The sequence below is a fragment of the Adiantum capillus-veneris genome, chromosome 16, assembly GCF_014529385.1.
Source record: "Adiantum capillus-veneris isolate H3 chromosome 16, ASM1452938v2, whole genome shotgun sequence".
Classification (NCBI taxonomy): Eukaryota; Viridiplantae; Streptophyta; class Polypodiopsida; order Polypodiales; family Pteridaceae; genus Adiantum; species Adiantum capillus-veneris.
This window is the reverse complement of record NC_140946.1, coordinates 134565965-134577395: the sequence shown is the minus strand read 5'-3', so window position 1 is coordinate 134577395 and position 11431 is coordinate 134565965. Positions and strand designations below refer to the sequence as shown.

At 41.4% G+C, this 11431-nt stretch overlaps 1 protein-coding gene across 1 annotated transcript; it reads right to left on the bottom strand.

The window, feature by feature from the left end:
- Positions 1 to 8724: 8724 nt before the first annotated feature.
- LOC147439912 (phosphatidylinositol 4-kinase gamma 4-like) lies at positions 8725 to 11113 on the bottom strand. Its single transcript, XM_086484423.1, has 2 exons — positions 9719 to 11113; positions 8725 to 9474 (listed from the first exon to the last, which is right to left on the bottom strand). The coding sequence occupies exons 1-2, from the start codon at positions 10913 to 10915 to the stop codon at positions 9073 to 9075; spliced, it is 1599 nt and encodes a 532-aa protein (XP_086340549.1). The 5' UTR covers positions 10916 to 11113; the 3' UTR covers positions 8725 to 9072.
- Between the last annotated feature and the right edge of the window lie 318 nt (positions 11114 to 11431).

Below are 11431 nucleotides of genomic sequence, written 5' to 3'. Positions count from 1 at the left end.
ACTAGAGCATTGCCGCTCTACCTCTGTCTCCACAAAGTCTATTGGCATGCCGTGCACAACTAACTCCTCTGTCTCGTGAGCATGGTGAAGCTCACTTGCGAGGGAGACACATCTCGTCTCTTTCTCAATGCATGCCAGCAAAACCACTAAGACTACACCATCTTGTATCTGATCCACATGCATAGGGTAAACCATGCCATCCCTTGCACCTCTTGCAAGGACCATTGAACCCAAATGCATCGTAAAAGATCGCTCTCAAAGCTAAGTATGGCATCCACAATCTCTGAGCTGACCAGGTGAGATCAAGCTCACTATTATGTCCAGCACATGACGTACATGTTTAAGCACACATGATGCACCACTCGGTAATGACAGTCTCACCTCTCCTGCACCAACTATATCATGGTGTGCAATGACATGAAACGTAGCATCCAAATCTAGGAACCATTGTGAAGGAAGTTCACAATCCATAGAACATAGGAACATCGTGAGAAAAAGATGAAGCAAATGTGACATCCAGAAGACAACCATGTCTCTTGTGTTGTCTCATGCAAAAAAACAATGTCGCCTAACTTGCCCTAAATGAACACAATGCCAACACACCACCTGTCGGCGTGGACGTGAACGCCTTTGTCTCACACAAGTCATAGATTACTCAGATCTATCATACATGACATGTATTCTCTACCACAATGCCCTTGTAGTAGGCTCGTGCATAACAAGAGCATATTATAACTCTGCAAGGTGTAAACATATAGTAGATAATGTTGTCTCCTCTAGATCCTGCCACTAATCATCAGACATCCCACAAGGTCTACCTCCATCACCACTCAATTGTCCATGCAAACCTTGTTATGTCAATGCATGAAGCATACACTCTTGCCATGACGCAAAGTCTGAACCATCAAACCTGCTCATCCCTGAGAGGTCACAATTTGAATGATAACTTGTCTCTACCATGAGACCAAAGTAGTATACTAGGAGGCAAAACTACCAGAGATGCAAAATTGTGAGACAATCTCTGTCAATGCATAAACCTCATCAACCACAAAATCTCTCTACCGAAACACACTGCTACTAATACATGAGTGTGACAAATGTCAATAAGAGTGCAAACAGAAGACCATCTGTAAACATGAGCCAAAACCAAGATCAAGCACCTCTCTAGAACGTTCCACAAACCTAGCAAAAAATCCCACAAATCCTACTCTGCCAAAACACTGTCAATCGTGAACTAATTGCCAATCTCATACCGTGCAATATTGATGCATACATGCACTATCTCCCCTGTGCAGAGAACATCGCACATAAAACTCTGAGTGCTATTTGGTTGCAATGGCAACCTAGATCGCATCAATCAATGCCGGCTCAAGACCATGAGCAAATGTGCATCAAAAACCGCACTCAAAATACATGTATCAACCTCTACAAATCTATGAGATTAACGATCTCCCACCTGAGAAAAAAATTGATGCCAATACCACTCTCACAGCCAAGAGCAAACCATGTGCGGAATACTTGATGCACATGAAAAGAATCGGACAACAAAACAATTGCAAAATGGTACGCAAACCATAAGCCAATGTCTCAAGAAATTTGTGAGCTTTATCAAGCTTGCTTCCATCAAAATTTCAACAGCATAACAACATAAATGGCTCACACAACCAAAAGGCCAACCATAATGAACAACAATCCGGGAGTACCTCTCGACCGGAATCTCAATTGCAATCTACAACATTGCATGCTACCACAGATGCCATACATGTGCCAAAATTGGTATGGCAAAAACAAAGCTCTCTGAAAACTGCAGAGAAGAGGGAAAATTTGTAGCAAACAAGCTCTACGAACCTGTCTCTACCTATATCTGTAACCCGATGTGGCTATGGAAAAACTTAGAGAAAGTCGATCTCTGAACCACAAAAAACATACATAACTGCGTAATCATGTGTGTGCCAAAAAACCTGCTTGTCAATGCCAAAGTTGATGCGGATGCAATGCGGCGGATGCCGAAAGTAATGTTGAAACCAATGCCAAAAGCTGAAAATCGGTGAGTCTATGCCAATGAAATTTGATGTCAAAGCCGAGAGTACCTAATAAGTATCCATCAAAAAAATCCAAAATTGTGTGTGTGTGTGTGTGTGTGTGTGTGTGTGTGTGTAAAAAGGGACGTCAGGCTGATCTGAGTGTGTGTCAAAATCAACCCCTTACACTACGATGCTGATAGTGAGAGAGAGTCTGACTAAGGAAGATGATGATGCCAAGAGAAGCGGGCTCTTGCATGTGTCTCTACTTTAGAAATGGGGTTTGTGTGTGTGTGTGTGTGTGTGTGTGTGTGTGTGTGTGTGTGCGCGTACATACACTTTGGTGCTTGTTGAATCGCTCTGATGCGTAGACCCGAGAACACAATCTCTCTCTACTTCTCTGCTCTTCTTGCTCATTGTGTGTCTATAGCACTACTCCTTCTCTGTAGCGTTGCACAAAGCTCCAAGAAAACTAATGCTTTGCTTTAATTCCCATCACTGCTATCTATGCAAAAAATCAACGCTATCTTTGGTTTCCAAGCTCAACACACTTTGCAGCAAAACCATTGATTTTGATTTTCCCACTCTACAGAACGTCAAGCTCCCACAAAACTCAGTGAATAAATTTCTTTGCTAAAGCATTCAAACTTTAGCTCATTGGAAAACCTGTGCACAGGCCAAGAGTGAACCGGGGAGGCACTATAGCTTTGATACCACTTGTGAGGCGTAGTGCGCAACGTGTGAGTGCGTTGTGTGATGAGGAAGAGGACACGCATGAAAACAGAGATATGGGTGGGGAAACGCTAAAGTGAGTAGCCCCCTATACATTGTAATCGTATCAATGTACAGAAAGTAGGCGGGTGCCCATGGCTTGGGTGGCCAGGCAAAGCACAGAGGCCTTTGCCCCAACAAGATCTCTAGTTTGTTGTTGACCTATTGCTAACTAATTCGATGCCTTCTCCATTTATCCCCCTTGGTTTTGATCACTCGGATTTTGTCCTTGAAGCCAGATTGAGCAGTTTGTCCCTTTGGATTGCCTTGTGTAGTACCAGGTTGATTGCCACCAGTTGCAAACCATGGTGTTGGAGGAGATGGAGGAGGTTGGTCATTGTCCTCATCCCTTTTATAAGATATCCCCCCACCAGTACCTATGTCCTACTCTTGTTCATCATCATCCTTGTCTTCATCGTCGTCATGGGTGAGATCTTTCATAAGTTCTTGATTAGGCAATGTGGTTGCATACACTTTAGTTTTCTCTTCCAGGTATGTCTTAATGGTGCTGACAAGGTTTTGCAGGTCTTCACAATTCAAGCTCAAATTTCCATCTTGATCAAGCTCAAATATCTACCAGCTATACTTATCCAAAATAGACTGCTTCAAAACTATGTTCGTGTCCTTGAAATTGTTGTGCTGCTATCTTTTGATTCAACTATATCCTCCAGGCATTGCTATCTCTGGTCAACTTTCCATTTGTGTGCACTTAAAGTTGAGTTTGGTATTTTAGGATCTTGACTTTTTGTAGAAGTGCTTTAATAGCCTTTGTGCTCTCTTCCTGTCTACATTCCAAATTAATCAAAAGAACTTTGACACAAATATTTTCTTTTGTAGTTCTTTAAATTGAATGAGTTCTCATTCAAGCTCTGCCTCCAAACGAGTAGCATCATATTGATTGATGTAGGTTTGAGCTTCCATCATTTAACTTATTGAATCCACAATGGTGGTACACCCCATATGGATGGTGGTGACATGTCCATCAGTGACTATTTCTCTATATGTCCGATCAATCTCATAGGTGAGTACATGCACCTTGTATGAAACATGTAACTTTCCAAATGTATTTACAACTAGATTGCCCACCATGGGGTTCTTTTGCAAAGCCTGTAACCTATAAATTGACATTTCCATTATTGAAGAATTCAACACAATAATTTGTTTAGATTTGTGGCCTGATTAGACTTATTTGAAGCTTCCTTTGTGGTTTTGGGTGGGGTTTTGAGTAGCACAACTGCTTTGTCTATTGAAGTCCCTTGGGTCTTACCAGTGACTGATGTTGTTGTTGTTGGAACCTTTTCAGTCCCAGTTTTGAGCTGGTCGCAAAATGCCTTTGAATCTTTCACTTTTTTTATGCTGGCTTGGATGTTGTGGCTTCTATCTATGTCAAAACCCTTTTTATTCCTACTATTACCGAAGCCATGTGTTCTTCACTGTGCCCTTCTTAGGATTTCATATCAGTAGTCTGGTCCTTAGGTACTGTTCCTCCACTAATATTTGCCAAAGCAATTGTTACATTCACATGCACTGGATGCTAGTTTCTTAGTAGAAAAATTGCTAGACATGCCATGCGTTGAAGAAATTTAGAGTTTTCACTTTTGTAGTTTGGGTCATTATTCTATTAAATAGTATTGAGCTAGAATTGCTTATTGCCTGAGTGTTCATTGTTCATGCCTATAGCATGTTGAATAGCTTCTCAAAGCCATAGGTAGGGTTATTTTGCAAGCTTATAGATTCAACAACAAACTTGCATGCTGCTTTGTACTCTAGTGCTGAAATTGGAATGCCCTGACCCCATCCTTATGCGTCTTTTTGGTCTAAGGTGTCTCCTTCAAAAAGCTACTAATGACATCAGCTGAGCAAGGTTGCGGGTTTGAATCAAAAGATAAACGAAAAATATGTGCTAATGCTGCAGTAGTTATATGAAGGGTTTTTCCATTGATGGTGATTGTCCCTGGATCAAAGTCAAAAGTATCTAGGGTATCTGTTGAATAATAGTAGCATCAAAAGGAATTCTAGTGGCCTCCACAACCACTTCCATGACCCACATCTTGTATAAAGCTCTCTCATTCAGTTAGAATACATATTTACTAATGTTTTGATGAGACAGTGAACATTGTTCTTCTGCTCCTTGAAGTAACTCAAGTTATGTTGCCTTCCCATCTATGTTGGCCTTCATGTCTTGTGATAGAAATTTTCCTCTTTTGCCCATGGCAGAGCTTTGTGAAAGGGTTTGAGTTCAAAAAAAGAGAACTCACTAGAGGAAGACGATGATACGAACCATGAGTAAGTAGGCATATTAGGGTGCACAACAATAGCTAGGGACGGAAAAGGTGATGCAACAACGGTTGAAGAAGGTGAAGGCGATGCTCAATACGCACAAGAGGTGAAGGGATGAACGCAGTGTTGTGCACTCCCCTCATAGTAATCCTTATTCGAGCCATGAATGCTCCACTCATTTTGCACCTCAATCTTATGCCCATCGTAATTGAGGTGTCCTCCATGCATTGGTCTATTCTCCTAATGATTACTAACAGAATACTCAAGAAGATTCGATCTTTAATGCATTGAGCAATGACCGCTATAGCGTATGGATGCCTTTAGATTCTCCCCAATCTAGTTTTGGTGTCTGATAATCTTCAAGTCATTACGACCAGTATCTTGCCCCTCAGATGCCCCAACTACTTCTGGTCTTTAATGCACCGACCAGTGATCCTTATTGGGTTCAAATGCCTTCAGATTCTCCCGAATCTAGTTTTGGTGTCCGATAATCTTCGAGTCATCACAAGTATATTGTCACTCAGATGCCCCAACTACTTCTGTTCTGATCATGAACAGATCCAACGGCAAATCTTCAGAGTTAGAGCCTGGCTTGTCTTGTTCTTCTAGTGCTGGGTTCTGGAGTAATATAGCTTGATTTTAGTCCCATTATAGACCCCTAACAGTAGTTGTCTAGATAAATCTTTGAGTTTTGATTGTGCCATTTGAGGATACCTAATCCACCTCGTATGGTCTCGATCATGCTATTTTTAGATTACGTTTCTTTGGACGTAGCTTCCACTGGCATAGAAAGATCAAGTCTCCTTTCTTGAATCCTCTAACCTTTAGCTTACTATCATGCTAGTACTTCCTATTCTATTGAACCACTTCTTGTTCCAACATTGCCCTCTCTCTAATGTCATCTAGTTTCAGTAGCTCATCCGACCTATTCTTCAATGTTGAATTAAGATCCATGTCATGTTCAATGGCTATCTTGAGACTAGGAACAACAAACTCCATAGGCACAATTGCCTCTGTACCTTATACCATTTGGAATGGAGTCATCCTGATCATAAACTTGTGCGTTGTTTCGTAAGTCCACATCACCGTATGAAGCTTCTCATCCTAGTTATGGGACTCTTTCTATAATATCTTGGTCAAAATGGTCTTGATGGTCTTATTACTTCTCTCAGCTTATTCATTGCATTTAAGATAATACATTGTTGATTTTTTATGCTTGACCAAGAAGATTTTAGTCAGGATATGGATTGTTTCGTTGATGAAATGAGTTCTTTGGTGTGAAACGATCTCAATTAAATATAAATATATGCTCATACAAAAACCACGCTGTTGACTTTGTTGTGTTGTTGAGCAATGATTTGGCCTTTACCCATCTACTAGACACAGCATATAACTACAACAATATACCTATTATTCCTTGGGGTTACCTTCTTGAATGGATCTAGGAAGCCAGATCCCACTTCATGAAAATCCCCAATGGTTGTATGGTGGTCAAAGGCTTCATGTATGCTGCTATTGGTCTTCCCATTCTTTGGCAAATATCACAAGTTTTGCAGAAATTCCTTACATCAGCCACCATATTTTGCCACCATAACCTTGCCTGCTGTAAGATTTTCTTGTAAGTGATTTCAGTGGAAAAATCCCCTCTGAGCTCCCACTGTGAGCCTTTATAATGACCTGTATTCTACCTTGCATAAACACACATCTTCTAAATACTCCATTGATTCCAAGTCCATATAATGATCCACCTATGATAGTGAATTTCAGACTCTTAATGATCAGTCCCTTCAATAGGATTGAAACCAACCCTCTGAAAATCCTCTGAACTAGAGGAAGTCATACACCTCCTGCCATTCTAGCTCCTCCGTTACCATACTCTGGACTAACTCAACATCGACTAGCTCATCTCTAAAAGTGACGTTGTTGATATTCCCTCCGTACTCCTGGACAAGAAATCTGCACTGTAGTGAGTCTTTTTTGGCTTGTGAAAGATCTTGAACTCAAATTCCAATAAGAACATCATCCATTTGATTAATCGGCCATGAATCACCACCTTGTTAATCAAAAGAGTAGTGCTTAATAGTCAATATAAAAGTAGAACAACTTTCCTAGTAGATAGTGTCTAAACTTGGTCGCATTGAATACCATTCCAAGTATCTATTTTTCAATTGTGAAGAATCCTTGTTTAGCAACGTTGAATCTGTTATCGCTAAAGTAGACTAAGTAGTTTGTCCTCCATCAGACTAGGCCAATATTGCTTCCATTTCCATACCAAATGCATCCAAATGAACATGGAATATCATTTCCCAATCTGGTTAACTAAGAATTGGTTTCTTGCTAATCGCTTCTTTTAAGCACTCGAAACTATTCTCACATTTTGAGTTCCATATGAACTTCACTCCCTTCTCGGTCAGTTCATATAATGGAAATGCCTTGGTTGAAAACATATGAATGAAGCTTCTATAAGAATTGATGTACTCCATGAATGGGCTTAATTCAAACACATTCGTTGGTACTCTAGTTTGCTGCACACATCGGACTTTCATCTTCAACCGGCTTGATACCATTTTTGGATACAATATGAGTTAGAAGCTACTCTTTTCATACCATAAAGACCGACTTAAAGAGAATCAGGCAAATTCGTTTCTCTCTTTATCTTTCGAATATAATTTTCAACACAAGATGCATATCTTCCATTGAAAATACTGTGAAATTGTCCACAAATATAGCCAAAAATTTATGAAGGAACTCACCAAATATTTTCATCATACATTGTTGAAATGTTATTGGAGCATTGCATAATCCAAACGGCATGACTAAGTACATGAATGCTCTCCATTTAGTAATTAATATCATTTGCGCTCCATCTTCTGATGTTATCCTCAATTGATTATAGCCACTATATCCATCCATAAGATTGTACATCTTGTGGCCAACAATCTTGTCCACCAGCATCATATCGTGAATGGAAGCGGAAAGGGGTCTTTGATAGTTTAAGCATTCAAAATCTGGTAATCCAGATAGACCCTCAACTTTCCATTCTTCTTCGGAACCACCACTAATGAAAATAACCAGTCATTGCTCGCCACTTCACTCATGATGAGTCATTGCTCACCAATTCACTGCTGATGAACCCTGCTTTAAAAAAATTATCAATTTCTCTTTCACCTTGTTCGCATAATTGGGAATCATCCTATACCTTTGGAGCCTTACTGGTCATGTGACTAGTTTTAGTGGTATCTTGTGTTGCGAAACCACTCTATTCTCATAAGATTGTGTAATGCAAGCCATTTTTCTAGGGGTGGATAATTTTTGCCTCATACATTTCATATATGAGGCAAGAGACTTTTGATGGTATGTGTATGTGTTTACCTTCTATTCAGTATACCGAATTGTCTTTCTTTAGCACTACTCTATCAATGTATTAAGTATATTGCTTAAAAAAAGTCAATATGGCAAACTCAATCTTAACTTAAAGTGGTAGAGGTGCTTGTGTGGGGTGCCTACAACTGCAGGTTTAAGTCCTAATAATATTTAAATTCATCCTTACATTATTCCAATACATTTTGAAGTCTTTTTCTATCATTTGAAATAAGCAAAGCCAAATCCCAATCAATGGTGTCTTGCCAAACTTGAAATGGAACAAGCTCACTTGGGCATTCTTTGTTTTTTTGCCATACTCACAATCGTGATTGGAGATAAAATTACTCGGAAATGAATTTACAATGAGCCTCAAGCATAGTCTGTGCCTTGAGAAGCCTCATTTGGGCATTCTAAAACAAAATAAGAAGGAAAGCTGATGAACTACCAACGAGCAAGGACCCATTCACTACCTGAACAAAGGCACGCAAACATTTGTACGCCTTTCTCCCTTCTACAAGAAGAAACTTTGGACTAGTAGTGCATATTTACATTCAAATAGTCTATTGGATTATGATATCATGTACATTTTTGTTTTGTAAATTTTGTTTGATATCACTAGCAAGTTCATACCAATTTGTTATGATAACAGAAGCATACTTTCCTTCACTCTTAGGATGTAGTCATCCAGCAAAGTTGCAAGACAATCTAAAAGACTTGCATGTGTTGAGGAGGAAGAAGATCTCAAAGCTTCCGCCTGCTCAAGAAGAGCTTCAATGGGAGGCTTCTTGTCCTTTGCTTTGCTGCAAGACATTATACACCCTATCTCAAAAGGCGTCAAGCCTGCTGCTGCACCCTTCTTCAGAACCATTGTCGCGATCCGCAACACCAACACGCATGCTGGCTGCATAGCCCAGTCGCATTGCTGCAACAGCTTTATGTCCTCCTCTGCATCAAGGGCCTCTATATACTTGAGAGCAGAGGGTCCATAAGGTTGGGATGCTTGAGGCCAGTAGAGCCACTCAAATGCACAATCTTCAAACTGAAAATCTCACAAAGTAGGGATTATGCAAAAGACATACAAGTGCAACGCATAGAATCTCAACTCAGCATGCGCAAGCCCATACACCTGCCAAATGCACATTATTTTGCTGCACTGCATCCACACAAGCATGCATTCATGTAATTGTTGTGCTTAATTAAAGATGTCCATCTATTAGAAATGTGTGTGTGTGTGTGTGTGTGTGTGTGTGTGTGTGTGTGTGCGCGCACGCGTGCACTCTTACCTTCTCTGGCAAGCAATAGCCATGATCCACAGGCACCAGCTTGAAAGCCCCATCTTTCTTTCTGTGTAACAATATATTCCCAGCGTGACGATCCGTATTGGCAAGCCTCAAGTCCAACACTGTGATCTTGTGAACTTCCTCCACCGAGAAGCGCGATGTGCCTACATCATCACAGCTTGCAAACGCATGGACAAACTGCTGGAGGGACCCCAGTTTTGCCTTACCCTCAGAGTAGTCAAAGTGCTCGTATGTGAATGACTTGTGGTAACATCTCACCAGGACAGTAGTAGGGACCCCAGCAAACCCTTCTTCGCAATCCTTTTTACCTCTATGCCCTGTTGATGGATGATCGAGAATGTAAGCTGCAACCTCTCGAAATGCTCCGCCACCCGCCTTTGTTCCCTTTCTTAATCCTTCTTCACCCATCGAGGAGGCAGCGTAGCCCCTAGGGTTGTTCACAGCCATAGGTTCCTCATCCATGGGCTTAAATACTGCCACATTCTGCACACCACACTCATCTTTCATGAAATATACACCGCCCGATCCTTGAACAGAGAGCTCGGGAGAGTGCCCTGCATCAAGGCCCAATCGAACATGCTCTATGAGGGCCCTTACATGTTCAGAAACCTCCAAGGAGATGGGATTTCTTACAAGCTGCACAAACCCAGGCAACTGTTTTGGCAGATCAAATACTCCCTCGTTAGAGCCATATGCTTGCGCTTCGGCTGTGAAAATACGCTGATATGGTGGGGCGTCATAAGATTGCACTTCAAGAGCTTCACAATGAGGAGTCTCAGCTTGAACAACATCCAAATACAGTTGCCATTCGGATGCGACATTTTCGTCCGGTACAGAGTCATTCGACAGCACTTCAAGAGCATCATGAGCCCCATCACAGCCATCGAGCCGAAAGCTTGATGCACATGCAGGTAGGACAAGAATATCAAACATATACATGACAGTGAGGGTACCATTATTACCCAGCTCAGAGAATGAATGTGCAGATTGGCCACAAGAAAGCTCCATAGCCTCCCAAGAGTAGCATACAAAAAAGCCAGCTGGGGGAAGTCCGGAGACACGGCAACTGGTAGATTCAGGCGCTACAAGAATGAGAAGAGCTTCCATGTTGAAGCTCTTTGGAAGCACAGAAAACCCCTTATTTGTCGACTCCGCACAGAGAAAACCTGGATCCGCCATTGTTATCAACGAAGCACAACAGGGACGAGAGACCTGCCATTGAAGCTAAGCGAGGCTGCTGAGCTTTTCATCGCGCAGTCAGCCTCGATGAGCGATAGCCATGGATTCTGAAAGCGCCTAGGCAGCTACGCCGAGGCGAAATGCAGTTCAGGACTCGCAGAGAGGTTGCCTATCGTTCTTGTTGGCTAGAATGTATTGAAACTTTGAGCTTGTCGTGCAGAGTACTCAAATATATTTGTGGGCAGCCTTGGCGCCCACGACTAACGGTACTTGTTGTCAACAATTACGAGTATTTTCCTCTCTAACACATCAAATTACATTTGTGCAAAAGTTCTCAATTTGCTACGTGGCAACAACAGACCTAGTGACTCGTGAGCCATTATGACGCTCGTCGTTGAAACACCGAGTCTTTCCTCAAAAAAATTTGTTGATATTACGATTGAAGGTCAAAGCCGCCTTGAAGGAATGTCAAAACAGAATGCTACTAGCGTAGATGAGCCAATAAGGAGGCTTGCA

What these genes read in the sequence shown, in the direction of transcription:
- LOC147439912 (XM_086484423.1), bottom strand. Translation starts at nt 10,915, where the DNA reads ATGGCGGATCCAGGTTTTCTCTGTGCGGAGTCGACAAATAAGGGGTTT. An exon ending in GCTATTGCTTGCCAGAGAAG is followed by an intron (nt 9,475 to 9,718) that starts GTAAGAGTGCAC and finishes TGAGATTTTCAG; the next exon opens with TTTGAAGATTGTGCATTTGA.